The sequence below is a fragment of the Episyrphus balteatus genome, chromosome 3 (genome assembly GCF_945859705.1).
Source record: "Episyrphus balteatus chromosome 3, idEpiBalt1.1, whole genome shotgun sequence".
Taxonomy (NCBI): domain Eukaryota; kingdom Metazoa; phylum Arthropoda; class Insecta; order Diptera; family Syrphidae; genus Episyrphus; species Episyrphus balteatus.
In genome coordinates this window covers 10,790,868-10,801,931 of record NC_079136.1, presented here as the reverse complement: position 1 = coordinate 10,801,931, position 11,064 = coordinate 10,790,868, and the positions used below count along the sequence as shown (strand labels likewise).

General features: G+C 31.5%; 1 protein-coding gene across 1 annotated transcript; it reads left to right on the top strand.

Annotated features, from left to right (window-relative positions):
* The first annotated feature begins 1,686 nt into the window (after positions 1–1,686).
* On the top strand, positions 1,687–10,197 carry LOC129913439 (putative polypeptide N-acetylgalactosaminyltransferase 13). The gene is made up of 8 exons (XM_055992123.1): positions 1,687–1,916; positions 2,008–2,171; positions 2,291–2,460; positions 8,246–8,624; positions 8,753–8,831; positions 8,996–9,147; positions 9,228–9,461; positions 9,544–10,197. The coding sequence occupies exons 1-8, from the start codon at positions 1,782–1,784 to the stop codon at positions 9,977–9,979; spliced, it is 1,749 nt and encodes a 582-aa protein (XP_055848098.1). The 5' UTR covers positions 1,687–1,781; the 3' UTR covers positions 9,980–10,197.
* Positions 10,198–11,064: the final 867 nt, after the last annotated feature.

Genomic DNA, 11,064 nt, shown 5'->3' with positions numbered 1-11,064 from the left:
AATTAGTGGTATAAAAATTATACCACTGTCTTTTCTGTAAAAAATTTCAACATTTTTTTAAGATTCCGTTGAAAAAATACACCGATATTCAGTTGTTTTTATAATATACCATTAATGGTGTATAAAATTATTCGATTCTGAAATCAACCAAAACGGTACATTTTGTAAACTCTCTTTGGTGTAGAAAGCACACCCTGTGGACATAAAATTCACCAGAATGCATAAGTAGGAGACGACATATTTTTCAATGGCCGCCATTTAAAAAAAGTAGACAGCAATTAATTAGTTTTCTATAATAGTATATTTATCGACCTAATTATCCCGCAATTTGGTTTTTTCTATGCGGTTTATTATATTATAAAAGAACTCTTCTAAAAAAAATGTAAAAACAACAAAAAAAATAAAATTTTTGAAAAACTGATTTTTAAAATCGAACAAAAAAATCATTAATTCACTGATATTTTTGAGGCGCTCGATTTTTAGAGGGGGTAGTATGTAAAATTAGTAGACAGAATGTGTTTCGTTTTAAAATTAGGCAAACAAATTCATATTTAACCATTAGTTTCTTATGGCAATATTATGAAAGTGAATAAAAATTCATTTACATTTATTTCATAACAAATGGTGTGAATTAGAATTCATCACACTGTTTGAGGTAAAAAATAAACTTTGGTTCAAATTTTAAATCAGAATAATTTAAATGGTGTATTTTATCCGTAGATTTATTGTGTATTCTTCAATTTCAAAGGGATAATTTTCACCAAAAACCAGATCATTTAATATACCACTAGCGCCATTTATACACCAAAATCGGTATATTTTTTTAACCACCGGAGTTTATTATATACGAGAAAATTGTGTATTTTTTATATTCAAAATGCATATCACGAAAGTGCAAAAAATACACCAAATATTTTGGTGTATTTTAGACTTTTGTGCTACTTGAGTAGTTCTTATAATAAACAAAACTTTTTCACCAAGTTTGAAAAAATTAACAAAATAATGTATGTCAGCTGTAACGACCCCTTTCTCACACATAACTCTTCTCATGGAAAAAACACCCTCCCACGAAAAATTTTTTTAAGAACTTTATTCCTGCTTTATCTAAAACCTTCATCCCAAATTTCATCAGTGTATCATATTTTTCACATGGGTTTTGATTATATTTTACCTGTTGAAGTCGAAAAACCGCCACCCTTGTTTTTAAAGTAAGCTTTTTGGCAAGTTTCATGAGAGTAACAATTTTTTTAAATGCATATTTTACCGGTACTATCCGCCTAAGAGGGATTTTCCTGTTCAGTTCAGTAATTATAGGTACGTATCAGAGCATTTTGATGTATAAATGTAGTGATGGCAATATTCTTTTTATCATTTCCAATGCCCCTATATAAAATAGTAACATTTTTTCCAGAAACAACAACACCAGGTAAATAAACGTATCTCCTTGCAATTGTCAACAAATTTAATCTAAATATCTGCTATCGACGCCAAACGATACATCGACGTGACATAATTTAACCAAAAAAAGAAAAAAAAAAATAATCATATCGAATACGTCATTGATATCACATTCTGGTTAAAATGTATGTCAAAATATTGATTCCGAATTCTGATTCCGATAAGGAACTAATGTGCCGAACACGTTGTAGGGTTGTTGTATATACCTCGTAAAGCAGCCCCCAATCCGTAGTCACTGCGCGTCGGCATGGAACATTAGATCGTTGTAGAAATTCGTTTTTTACTTATTTTTTTTATTTTTTTCTTCTCACTTTGCAAATTCAATGGGTGGATTGAATAGAAAGAAGAAGTATCTGCTACTCTTGGTCTTAATACTTAGCACTGTGTTCTTTGTGATTCAAATCACTGTGCAACTAGAACGTGAATCCAGTACCACATTGAATATCGGTGAACTGAAAGTAAGGTGTTTAATCTCAGGTGGTTTTCTTCATCAATACGATACAGGAGTTTTTTTTTTTTTTTGCTTCTGTTCTTCCTTTTTTTTTATAGATCCTTGCCAACTTAAGTGCGCTGTCGGGAGAATTCGAAGGATTTATCTTCAATCGGATGGTTCTGGTGAATTCGAAGAAGAAGAGTGATTTTTATTTTTTTGAAAAATACATCACTGACGGAATTGGAGCGTTTCGTGAACTACCAGATACGCGTGATGAAGTGTGAGAGGCTTCTTTTTTCTTCTTTTATTCAACTTTTCTTCTGTGTTTGATGAGAGTTGTTTCACTTTAAAATGTCACTGATTTGAGTTTATTTTTTTTTTTCGTGCTATATTTTACAGATGCAAAGAACGTTTATTCAATGTGCCGAAAAAATCTAAAGTATCTGTGATAATCGTATTTAGAAATGAAGCACGATCTACGCTTTTGCGAACAATAGTTTCGGTCTTGCAAAGAACACCGCAACGTTTTTTGAACGAAATCATTGTTATTGATGATTTTAGTGATGATGGTAAGCGAAATGAAAGTATATCAACATATTTTCTTATGGAAGTAGCTATACTGTAGCTAAAGAGGTTTATCATTATCAGACACGCCTCTTTGTATTATCTTTGAACGCAAAACATGTAATGGATTCTGTTTTGTGAGACGTGTAAACACTCCAACAAGGTGATGTCAAGCTTATATCCAATGGATAATAACGTTTCGGATTCACCTAAATCAGAAAAACAAAAAATAGCACTGTCGACATGGTAACATATGTGGTGACCCTGACCCCCAGAGCACCTGATCAGAAAAGCCAAGAGTTGATTTTCTCCATTTCGCTACCGTAACTCTTGGCACCTTAATGGTGAAATGTGGTTTTTGAGGAGGTAGACAAAAACTTTGATTACTGATTGCTTTCGTCATGGTTCTATTTATGGTTCTGGCAAAAATTCTATTCTAAACTCAAGTCAATTATAAAAAAAAAGTTAAAAAATTGAGGATTTTTTTCTTCCTGTTCGGTTTCAGTCATATTTTAAACTTTGAACTTAAGGCCAAAAAAAGCACGCCATTCTCACCATATTTTGCATTTAATTGCGTTCAAAAATTCAAAAGACTTAAAAAGTCAAAAACTCGAAATGATTTCGAAAAAAAAAATTCAAATGCATATAAATGCAAATACCTAAATAAAAAAAAAAAAAAACAAAAACCAACATATTTTCATTAGTTTTATTTAAAAACATTTTTTTTTTTAATGTAGGTATTTTTAACCATTTATCATGCTCTGTAGGATTCGTTGATTACACTGTGTTACAAAATAAAAATCATGTCAATTACTTTGCAAATGACCTAGCAGAGGTTGTAGGTATTACTGAGTACATCATATTTCGGCACTTGAAATTTTTCGTACACAGTCAAAACTTCAAGATATCTTCAAAAAACCGTTTTTCAATGTTTTCAGATTTCAACGATTTTTTACTCAGCCATTTTTCGGTCAATTTCAGATTTTTTTTACAGTTCTAAGCAGAGGAGTACTTGTTCTTTTTGAAAATATTTTTGTATTATGCTCATGCACCAAAATGGGTGTAGGTTTTATGGGCTGAATATCAAAGTACAACATTTTTTCACCGTTTTTTTAGAGTTCGGAGACCGTTTTAAGCTACATTTTGTGGTTTGGAAATTTTTTTTTACAAACTGTTTTATTGTTCTATTTATGCTGAGTTAAAAAAGTTTTAATTCATCAATATTAGTTAGACATTGTGGAAGTTCTGATTTTTTTTACTCGAGAAAGAAATTTCAATTTTTTGGGACAATGAAAGAAATGAAAAATTAAGTTCTCTGTTCATAATAATGGTAGAAAATTTTTTATGGTCTTAATTTTTAGAAAAAATGGTATTCTTTGTAACTACGTTTAGAAAAATTTTGATATCGATTTTGGTTGCTCAGATATAAATTTTAAATACTGTTAATTTTGTCTTGCCCATGATAACACAAGCCAAAAAAAAAGTGCCAATACTTTTGACCGGACCCACCTATCTTTATGTATTTTGACGTGCTGAATCCGAATCTTAAGTCAATTTTGCCCAAATACCCAAAAAAATTTGGTAAAATTTCAAAAAATCATGAAAATGGAGGTTTTTTGCAATAAATTGAAATTTCTTTCTCGAGTAAAAAAAAACCATAACTTCCACAAATTTTAACTGTCTCCGAACTCTTAAAAACTGTGAAAAAATGTTGTACTTTTAGATTCAGCCCATAAAATCTACACCCAATTAGTTGCTTGGGCATAATAAAAAAGTATTTTCAAAAAGAACAAGAACAAGTTCTGTTTAGAACTGTAAATCTGAAATTGACCGAAAAATTACTGAGTAAAATAACGTTGAAATCTGAAAACATTGAAAAACGGTTTTTGACGATAACTTGAAATTTTGAGATTCTACGAAAAATTTCAAGTACCGAAATATGATGTACTCAGTAATACCTACAACCTCTGCTAGGTCATTTCCCAGGGGCGTATACAGGATTTCTTCTTGGGGGGGGGTCATGCCAAATTTTTTTTTTTACAAAAGTTTTGATAGTAGGCATAAACTTGAAAATGTGCTATTTGAATTAAAAATTTAAAGTTTGCTCGTTTTGCATATCGAATCGAGCAGTTCCAAAGAGTCCTAAGAATAACCAAACAAAAACGTTGTGTGATTCGTTTGCTTTTTTTTAGGGTTAACCTTACGTTTAACCAATTAAGACCATCCTTTCCTTAAAGTACATTGTAATGTATAGGGATAGGATTTTCATACACTTAAAAACGAAAAATATGCGCTCAAAATATACTCTTAAAAAAAAGTATGCACTTTAAATATGCTTTTAAGGCCATATGAACTTGTAAAATATCAATATTTCTTTAAAATTATAAAAAGATTTTACGTAACTTTTATGAAATCTATAGATATACGAAACCATTCCCGAGTTCAAAGATGTAACTTTTTGGAAATATTGGGGTTTTCTTTAAAAACAATAAAAACAATGGACAACGTTGATTTGCCAGTTTTGCACAGCATTTGCTTAAGTTTTTGACTTTTTTCCAATTGACTTTCAGTCACTTTTAGTCAAAAATTTTAAGCGTGAAATTTCGTTGTTTTTGCCAATTTTTGCGAAAATATGCACGAAAAACATGCATTTATTTCCAAAATATGTCAAAATATGCAAAAAAAAAAATGCTAATAAATGCAAAATATGCAAAAATATGCACTAACGATTGATTGCCATTTTAAAGGAAATATCCTTATTCGTGTACATACTTCGTTGCCATGCTTCCGAGGTGTTCCTAAAAAAACATGCATTTGCATGGAAACCCGATCCCTAGTAATGTACAAGTCCTTCGATTCAATAATTTGCCTTTAAACAACTCTGCATTGTTTTCCGCTAGTCCAGAATTATTTTATAAGTTAAAATCAAAATCATTTTAATTTAATAACACTGGTAATTTTGTTTTAAAATTGAACGCGAATTTTTATTTTTTTTAAGACTAGGGGGTTACAGGATTCAAATAGTAAAGACAAAAAAATATTTTTGTCGTAACAGAAAATATTAAACAAAATTATGCTAGTTTTAGGGTAGATATTTTTTCGAAATTTAAAACGCCAATACTAATTAAAGAAATGCTTTAGATCATTCACTAAGGATTTTACAATTTTCGGCTCTGATTTCGTCAGCTTTGAGGTATTTATCGGCGGCTTAAAATATAAAACATATTGAGTTATATTTATTAGATTTTCTTAAATTGATTATTTGCCTTTAGACAAGCTTGCTTATATTCTTATCTATTTTATCGGTTTAGTCAAAATTAAAAAAATATTTGGATTTTAAATCCATACAAAACTCTACAACACAGCTTAACTTGTAGCCTATCAATGCCTTATATTACACTGGTCAAAAAGGTTTTTCCACAAGAACCAAAATATACTTTTCTAGTAGTTTTTAGGGTGCTGAATCCGAATCTGAAGTCAGAAAAATTTGATTGGCCTTCGTTTTTGAAATATTACCGTTAGAAAATGTCAAAAAACGTAATTTTGGCTGTTTTCGAGGTTATGTTTTTATGTGGAGTAATTAATTGTGAATAAATTTGTAATGGTGCCTATAAGAGCTAGTTTTATTCTTTCAAAAAATGTTTAAATCTTTCTGATATCTCTTTTATTTCCCGAGATATTTAAAATTTAAGTAGCGGTCTTGAATCAGAAACAACACTGGCCTACCAAATTACACTTTTTTTGCCACAAGAATCAAAATATACTTTTCTGAAGGTTTTTGGGTTGCTGAACTTGAATCCACAATCAGAAAAATTCTATTAGCCTTCGTTCTTAAAATATTACCGTTATAAAATGCAAAAAAAGGTTTTTTTTATAACGGTTATATTTCAAGAACGGAGGCTAATAGAATTTTTCCGATTGCGGATTAGAGTTCAGCAACTCGAAAACCTTCAGAAAAGTATATTTTGGTTCTTGTGGCAAAAATTCTGTGACCAGTGACTTAAACTTTAGATTAAGTTTAGTTTCTCTTTGACTTATTAAATGAAACTTAAGATATCTCGAGCAATGAAAGAGATATCGGGAAAATTTAAAAAGTTTTTGAAAGAAGAATATCTGTTCTTATAATAACCGTTACAAATTAGTTTATAATGAATTACCCCACATAAAAACAGAACCTCGAAAACAGCCAAAATTGCGTTTTTTGTCATTTTCTAACGGTAATATTTCAAAAACGAAGGCCAATCAAATTTTTCTGACTTCAGATTCGGATTCAGCACCCTAAAAACTACTAGAAAAGTATATTTTGGTTCTTGTGGTAAAAAAGAAGTTAAATTTTGTTGACCAGTGTTATCGAACGAATCAAAATAATCCTAATCCAGCATAGCGGTTGCTAAAAATAAACTCCAAATATAGGAAAATTGTTGGTTTGAATACCGAAAAATTTGTTCACATTTCAATTTCGTTCATGTTCTAAAACTTCGACATTTTGCAAATCACATAACAATTTTTTGTTTATGTTTTGAGTTCTTGGGGGGGGGGGGGGGGGGTCATGACCCCGTGACCCCCCCCCCCCCTGTATACGCCGTTGTCATTTCCAAAGTAATTAAAATGATTTGTATTTTGTAACACAGTGTTATTTTAAGAATCCAACTACACTGGCCTTTAAAATCAGCAGAACGCTGGCTGACGAAAAGGGAATTTTTATGGTGTTTTTATTAATGTCGTTTTCTATTGACGAATCTCAGAATGAGATTTGTGAATTTGACAGCTGAAAGGGGGGGTGAAGAGGGGAAATAGTGGACAAATCTCAGATTTCATGATCTATTTGCGTCTTGAGATTCAAAAAAATGACAAAAAAATGAATCTGAGATTCAAGAATCTGATTCTGGATTTTTATCAAGATTCACGCATACAAACACACGCACTTTCACACACACTCCTCTGTTTGACATTTGTCTGAACATTTGTTGTTGTTTTATTTTTTTTATACGCACAGATTTCGCACACAATTACAAAACTAGATTTCATATTCTATTTGCAGTGGTAAATCTGAGAATTTTACACAAAAATCTCAAAAGTCAATAGAAAACGACATAATTTACCTGAATTTTTTGTATGAAGATAAAGGACTTTGGACACTTAAATAGTACGTCAAGTGCGTCAAACTTTAAGACCTCATACAAAAAATTAATTTAAGTAGTAAAAAATTAACTTTTCGTCAATTCTTTCTTCGCAAGAAAATAATAACTAAATCTACAAAAAGAAATTTTGTTCCTGTAAAAAGTTCTTAAACGCTTGCAAATAGGCTATTATTTTTTGTTGGTGAAAAAAATTGGCCGCTAATTTCTTCCAATTATTATATGAAGCAATGTCTTGAAGAATTCCTTTCGAAGAAAATAAGTTGCCGTTATGTGACAAATAAGTTGCCTTCATGTATAAATCAGTTAATTAAACATTTCGTTTTGTATACTTGCATTTTTGTATATAAATTCTTAAACATAAGAATTTTAAATTGTGGCATAATTTATTTGAAAATGCATAATTTTTTTTCAAGTGAGGCATAATTTTGACTGGCAACCCTGATTGTAACATTAAATGTCTCGCCTTTAATCATATCCTTAAAATAAATAAACAAACATAGACCCTTTATTACTCTTCAAAGATAAAAATATACCTACTTATTTAAATCACCTTTCCAATCTCACCCATTTTCCATAATAATTCCCACACACTACACAAAACAATTCATTGCCGACGAAACCTTTTATCTTTTTCCTTTTTTTACTTCAGAAACAATCCTTACCGATCTGGTCAAGTTACCCTTCGAAGGTGATTTTATAAAATCTCACCGCAATCGTAAGCACAACAAAGGTCTGATTGAATCACGTAATCTGCGAGCAAAACTTGCCACCGGTGGTGATTACATTGTATTCCTCGACAGCCATTCAGAGGTAAATGTTGGCTGGATCGTACCACTATTAGACCGCCTAGCCTCATATCCAGCAATGGCCGTAAGTCCGGTATTGGATAGCATTGATGCGACAACATTTCAATACCTAGCCAGTTCAAAGGATCTCAAAGGCGGATTCGATTGGAATTTACACTTTCGTTGGATACCAATCGGGGAGGAGGAACGCGAAGCTAAAAACCATCCATCAAACCCATTTACGTAATTGTCAAAAAATGTTCAAAAGAAGAATTTTGTGTGTGTTAGTCCCAAACAAAACACATATCTGCCAAATATTTCTTCTATAAACCTTTTTCTCCACACATTCCCTTTGGTTATCCTTTCCCCAGGAACATAATATTCTTTTTTGGCGTGTTGATATCCCGAAATTGGTTTTTCAAATTGAATGGATTCAACCCACTTCTGAAGGTGTGTAGTAGAACTCTGTTGCTGCGCCTAAAAGCACTCTTTTTTTTTGCGTATAAAGCGGAAGTAGTATGAAGCTAAAAAAAAAAACCAAAAATGATGTTTGTAGATTTTTGAGAAAAGAAATTTTCTTTTTTGTCTCTCTTTGATATACACACAAAAAATAGGGTTGGGGAGGTGAGTCAATTGAAATGTCCATAAAACTGTGGCTATGTGGCGGCCAAATTGAGATTGTGCCCTGTAGCCGGGTGGGTCATGTATTCCAAAGGACCAACAAACAGCATCCGCAGGATCTGCCTAATGAAGAGCAACATCTAAGGTAAATTTGGGCAGTAAACAAAAACAAAGATCAAGATAAAAAGGAACAAAGTTAAGACCTGTCTCTCGTAAAATCCATAGGAATCGTAAAGTCATTGCTGAGTCCTGGCTGGACGAGTACAAGTATTTTTTCTTCACTTTGAATCCGTCGTTGGTTGGTGTTGCTGATGTGAAAGTCAATGGGACACTAACTTCATCAACAGGACACGACAACAACAATGATATTCGGAGTCGTCGTCGAATTCAAAGGATTAAAAAGGATGGACAGTGTCGCCCGTTTTCATGGTTTTTGCTAACCATTTTCCAGGAACTCAAGTGAGTATTCAAAGTCGATATTTGACCCACCTTTCTCTCTTAGTGCTTTACCATTTCTGTGTGTGTGTGTGTCCTTTTTCAGATTGCCAAACTCAGATTACATTGCATTTGGAAAATTGAGTTCTGGAGGAAAGTGCTTGAAAACTGTTTCGGCCGCATTTGGCGCCGGTGGAACATTTCCAGATGTTGTCTTTAAAAAATGCTACCATGGTGATGCGAGCTATTGGTTTCTCAGTAAAAAAGATGGCCGTCTAGTATCCGATATGGGGACTTGTTTGAGTGTGGGTACTAAAAAATCGAATGACAGTCAGTGGCCTGTAGAAGTGAGACAGATGGCAGTGGTCTTAGAGGAATGTAACAATGCAAAAAGCTGGATGTGGAAGGGTGGCAAATTAATTTATGGAAACACTCAAATGTGTCTAGATAATCGGCTCAGTAAGACTGTAACAATGACGGAATGTCGAAGGGGTGTTGCTTCACAATTATTCAGGTTTTCAGTTGGAGGAAAGTCAGGATAGTTTCGTGTTGAAATGTAGTATAGTAAAGAAGAACTAATCAAAGGTGTTAGTTTGATGGACAAGGAACTTTTTAAGTATAACTTCTAACAATAAAATGTTTTGAAAACGGTTGGATTTTAACATAATCATGCAAAAAATTACTTTGTTATGTTTTTTTTTACCTATTTTAAACATTTTTTGAGCAAAAAGTTAATTTTTGGATTTTTGACGAATTTAATTTGAAAAATAGCCTATTTTTCAATCAAAAAAGTTTGTTGATTTTTGAAAAGTTTTGAATTCAGTTATTTTGATTAAAACCTTTTATTTAAGATTATATAGATATTGAGAAAAATTGAAAAAAAAAAAAACAAAAAAACGATTTTTAAGATCGATTTTTAGGTAAATAACAGAAATATTGGCGTAAAATAAACTAAACTAAATAATAATACTTTTATAATGGCCTTTGACCTTCTTAATTTGAATCTAGCATTAATAACTCGAACGTGCAATGTTTTTGAGATATCGAATTTTGAACGTTCAAAAATACTGTTTTTGTGATGTGAAACAAAATACATATACCACAATATATTTAAGTTTTACCATTTTTTTTTTTTTATATTAAATTAATATTTGGATTAAATTGCCCACCTAAATTTTGGGAAATATACTCCCTCTCATATCATATTTTTCTTGTTTTTACATTCATACACGACTTAGTCTTTGTTCATCTTATGCAAAAACATACCTTTTAGTATATTGTTTGTTAATATTGCGAAGGATTGCCAGGCCCTTAGCCAGAGTTGAAATTAAGGTAGGGCAACGGTCTTATCAGGAAGGTATTGGTAATAGTTTAAATTTTTTTCTCAGTCAGTTCTCAACCTATTCCCATAAAAAAATAAAAATGTAGTTGAAAAATGCGTTTTTGAAATTGATCTTACAAGGTCAATGTTTTTTGTAAAAAATATGCACTTGGTTTTCGGTTTTATCTTCGAGTCTTCTCAAATAATTTTTGACCATAGTAGACACTTGTTGGAATTGTTAGACCTTAAAAATTAATTCAACAAATTTGCATTTTTCCGATATTAAGATACGTTTAAGATGAAAAA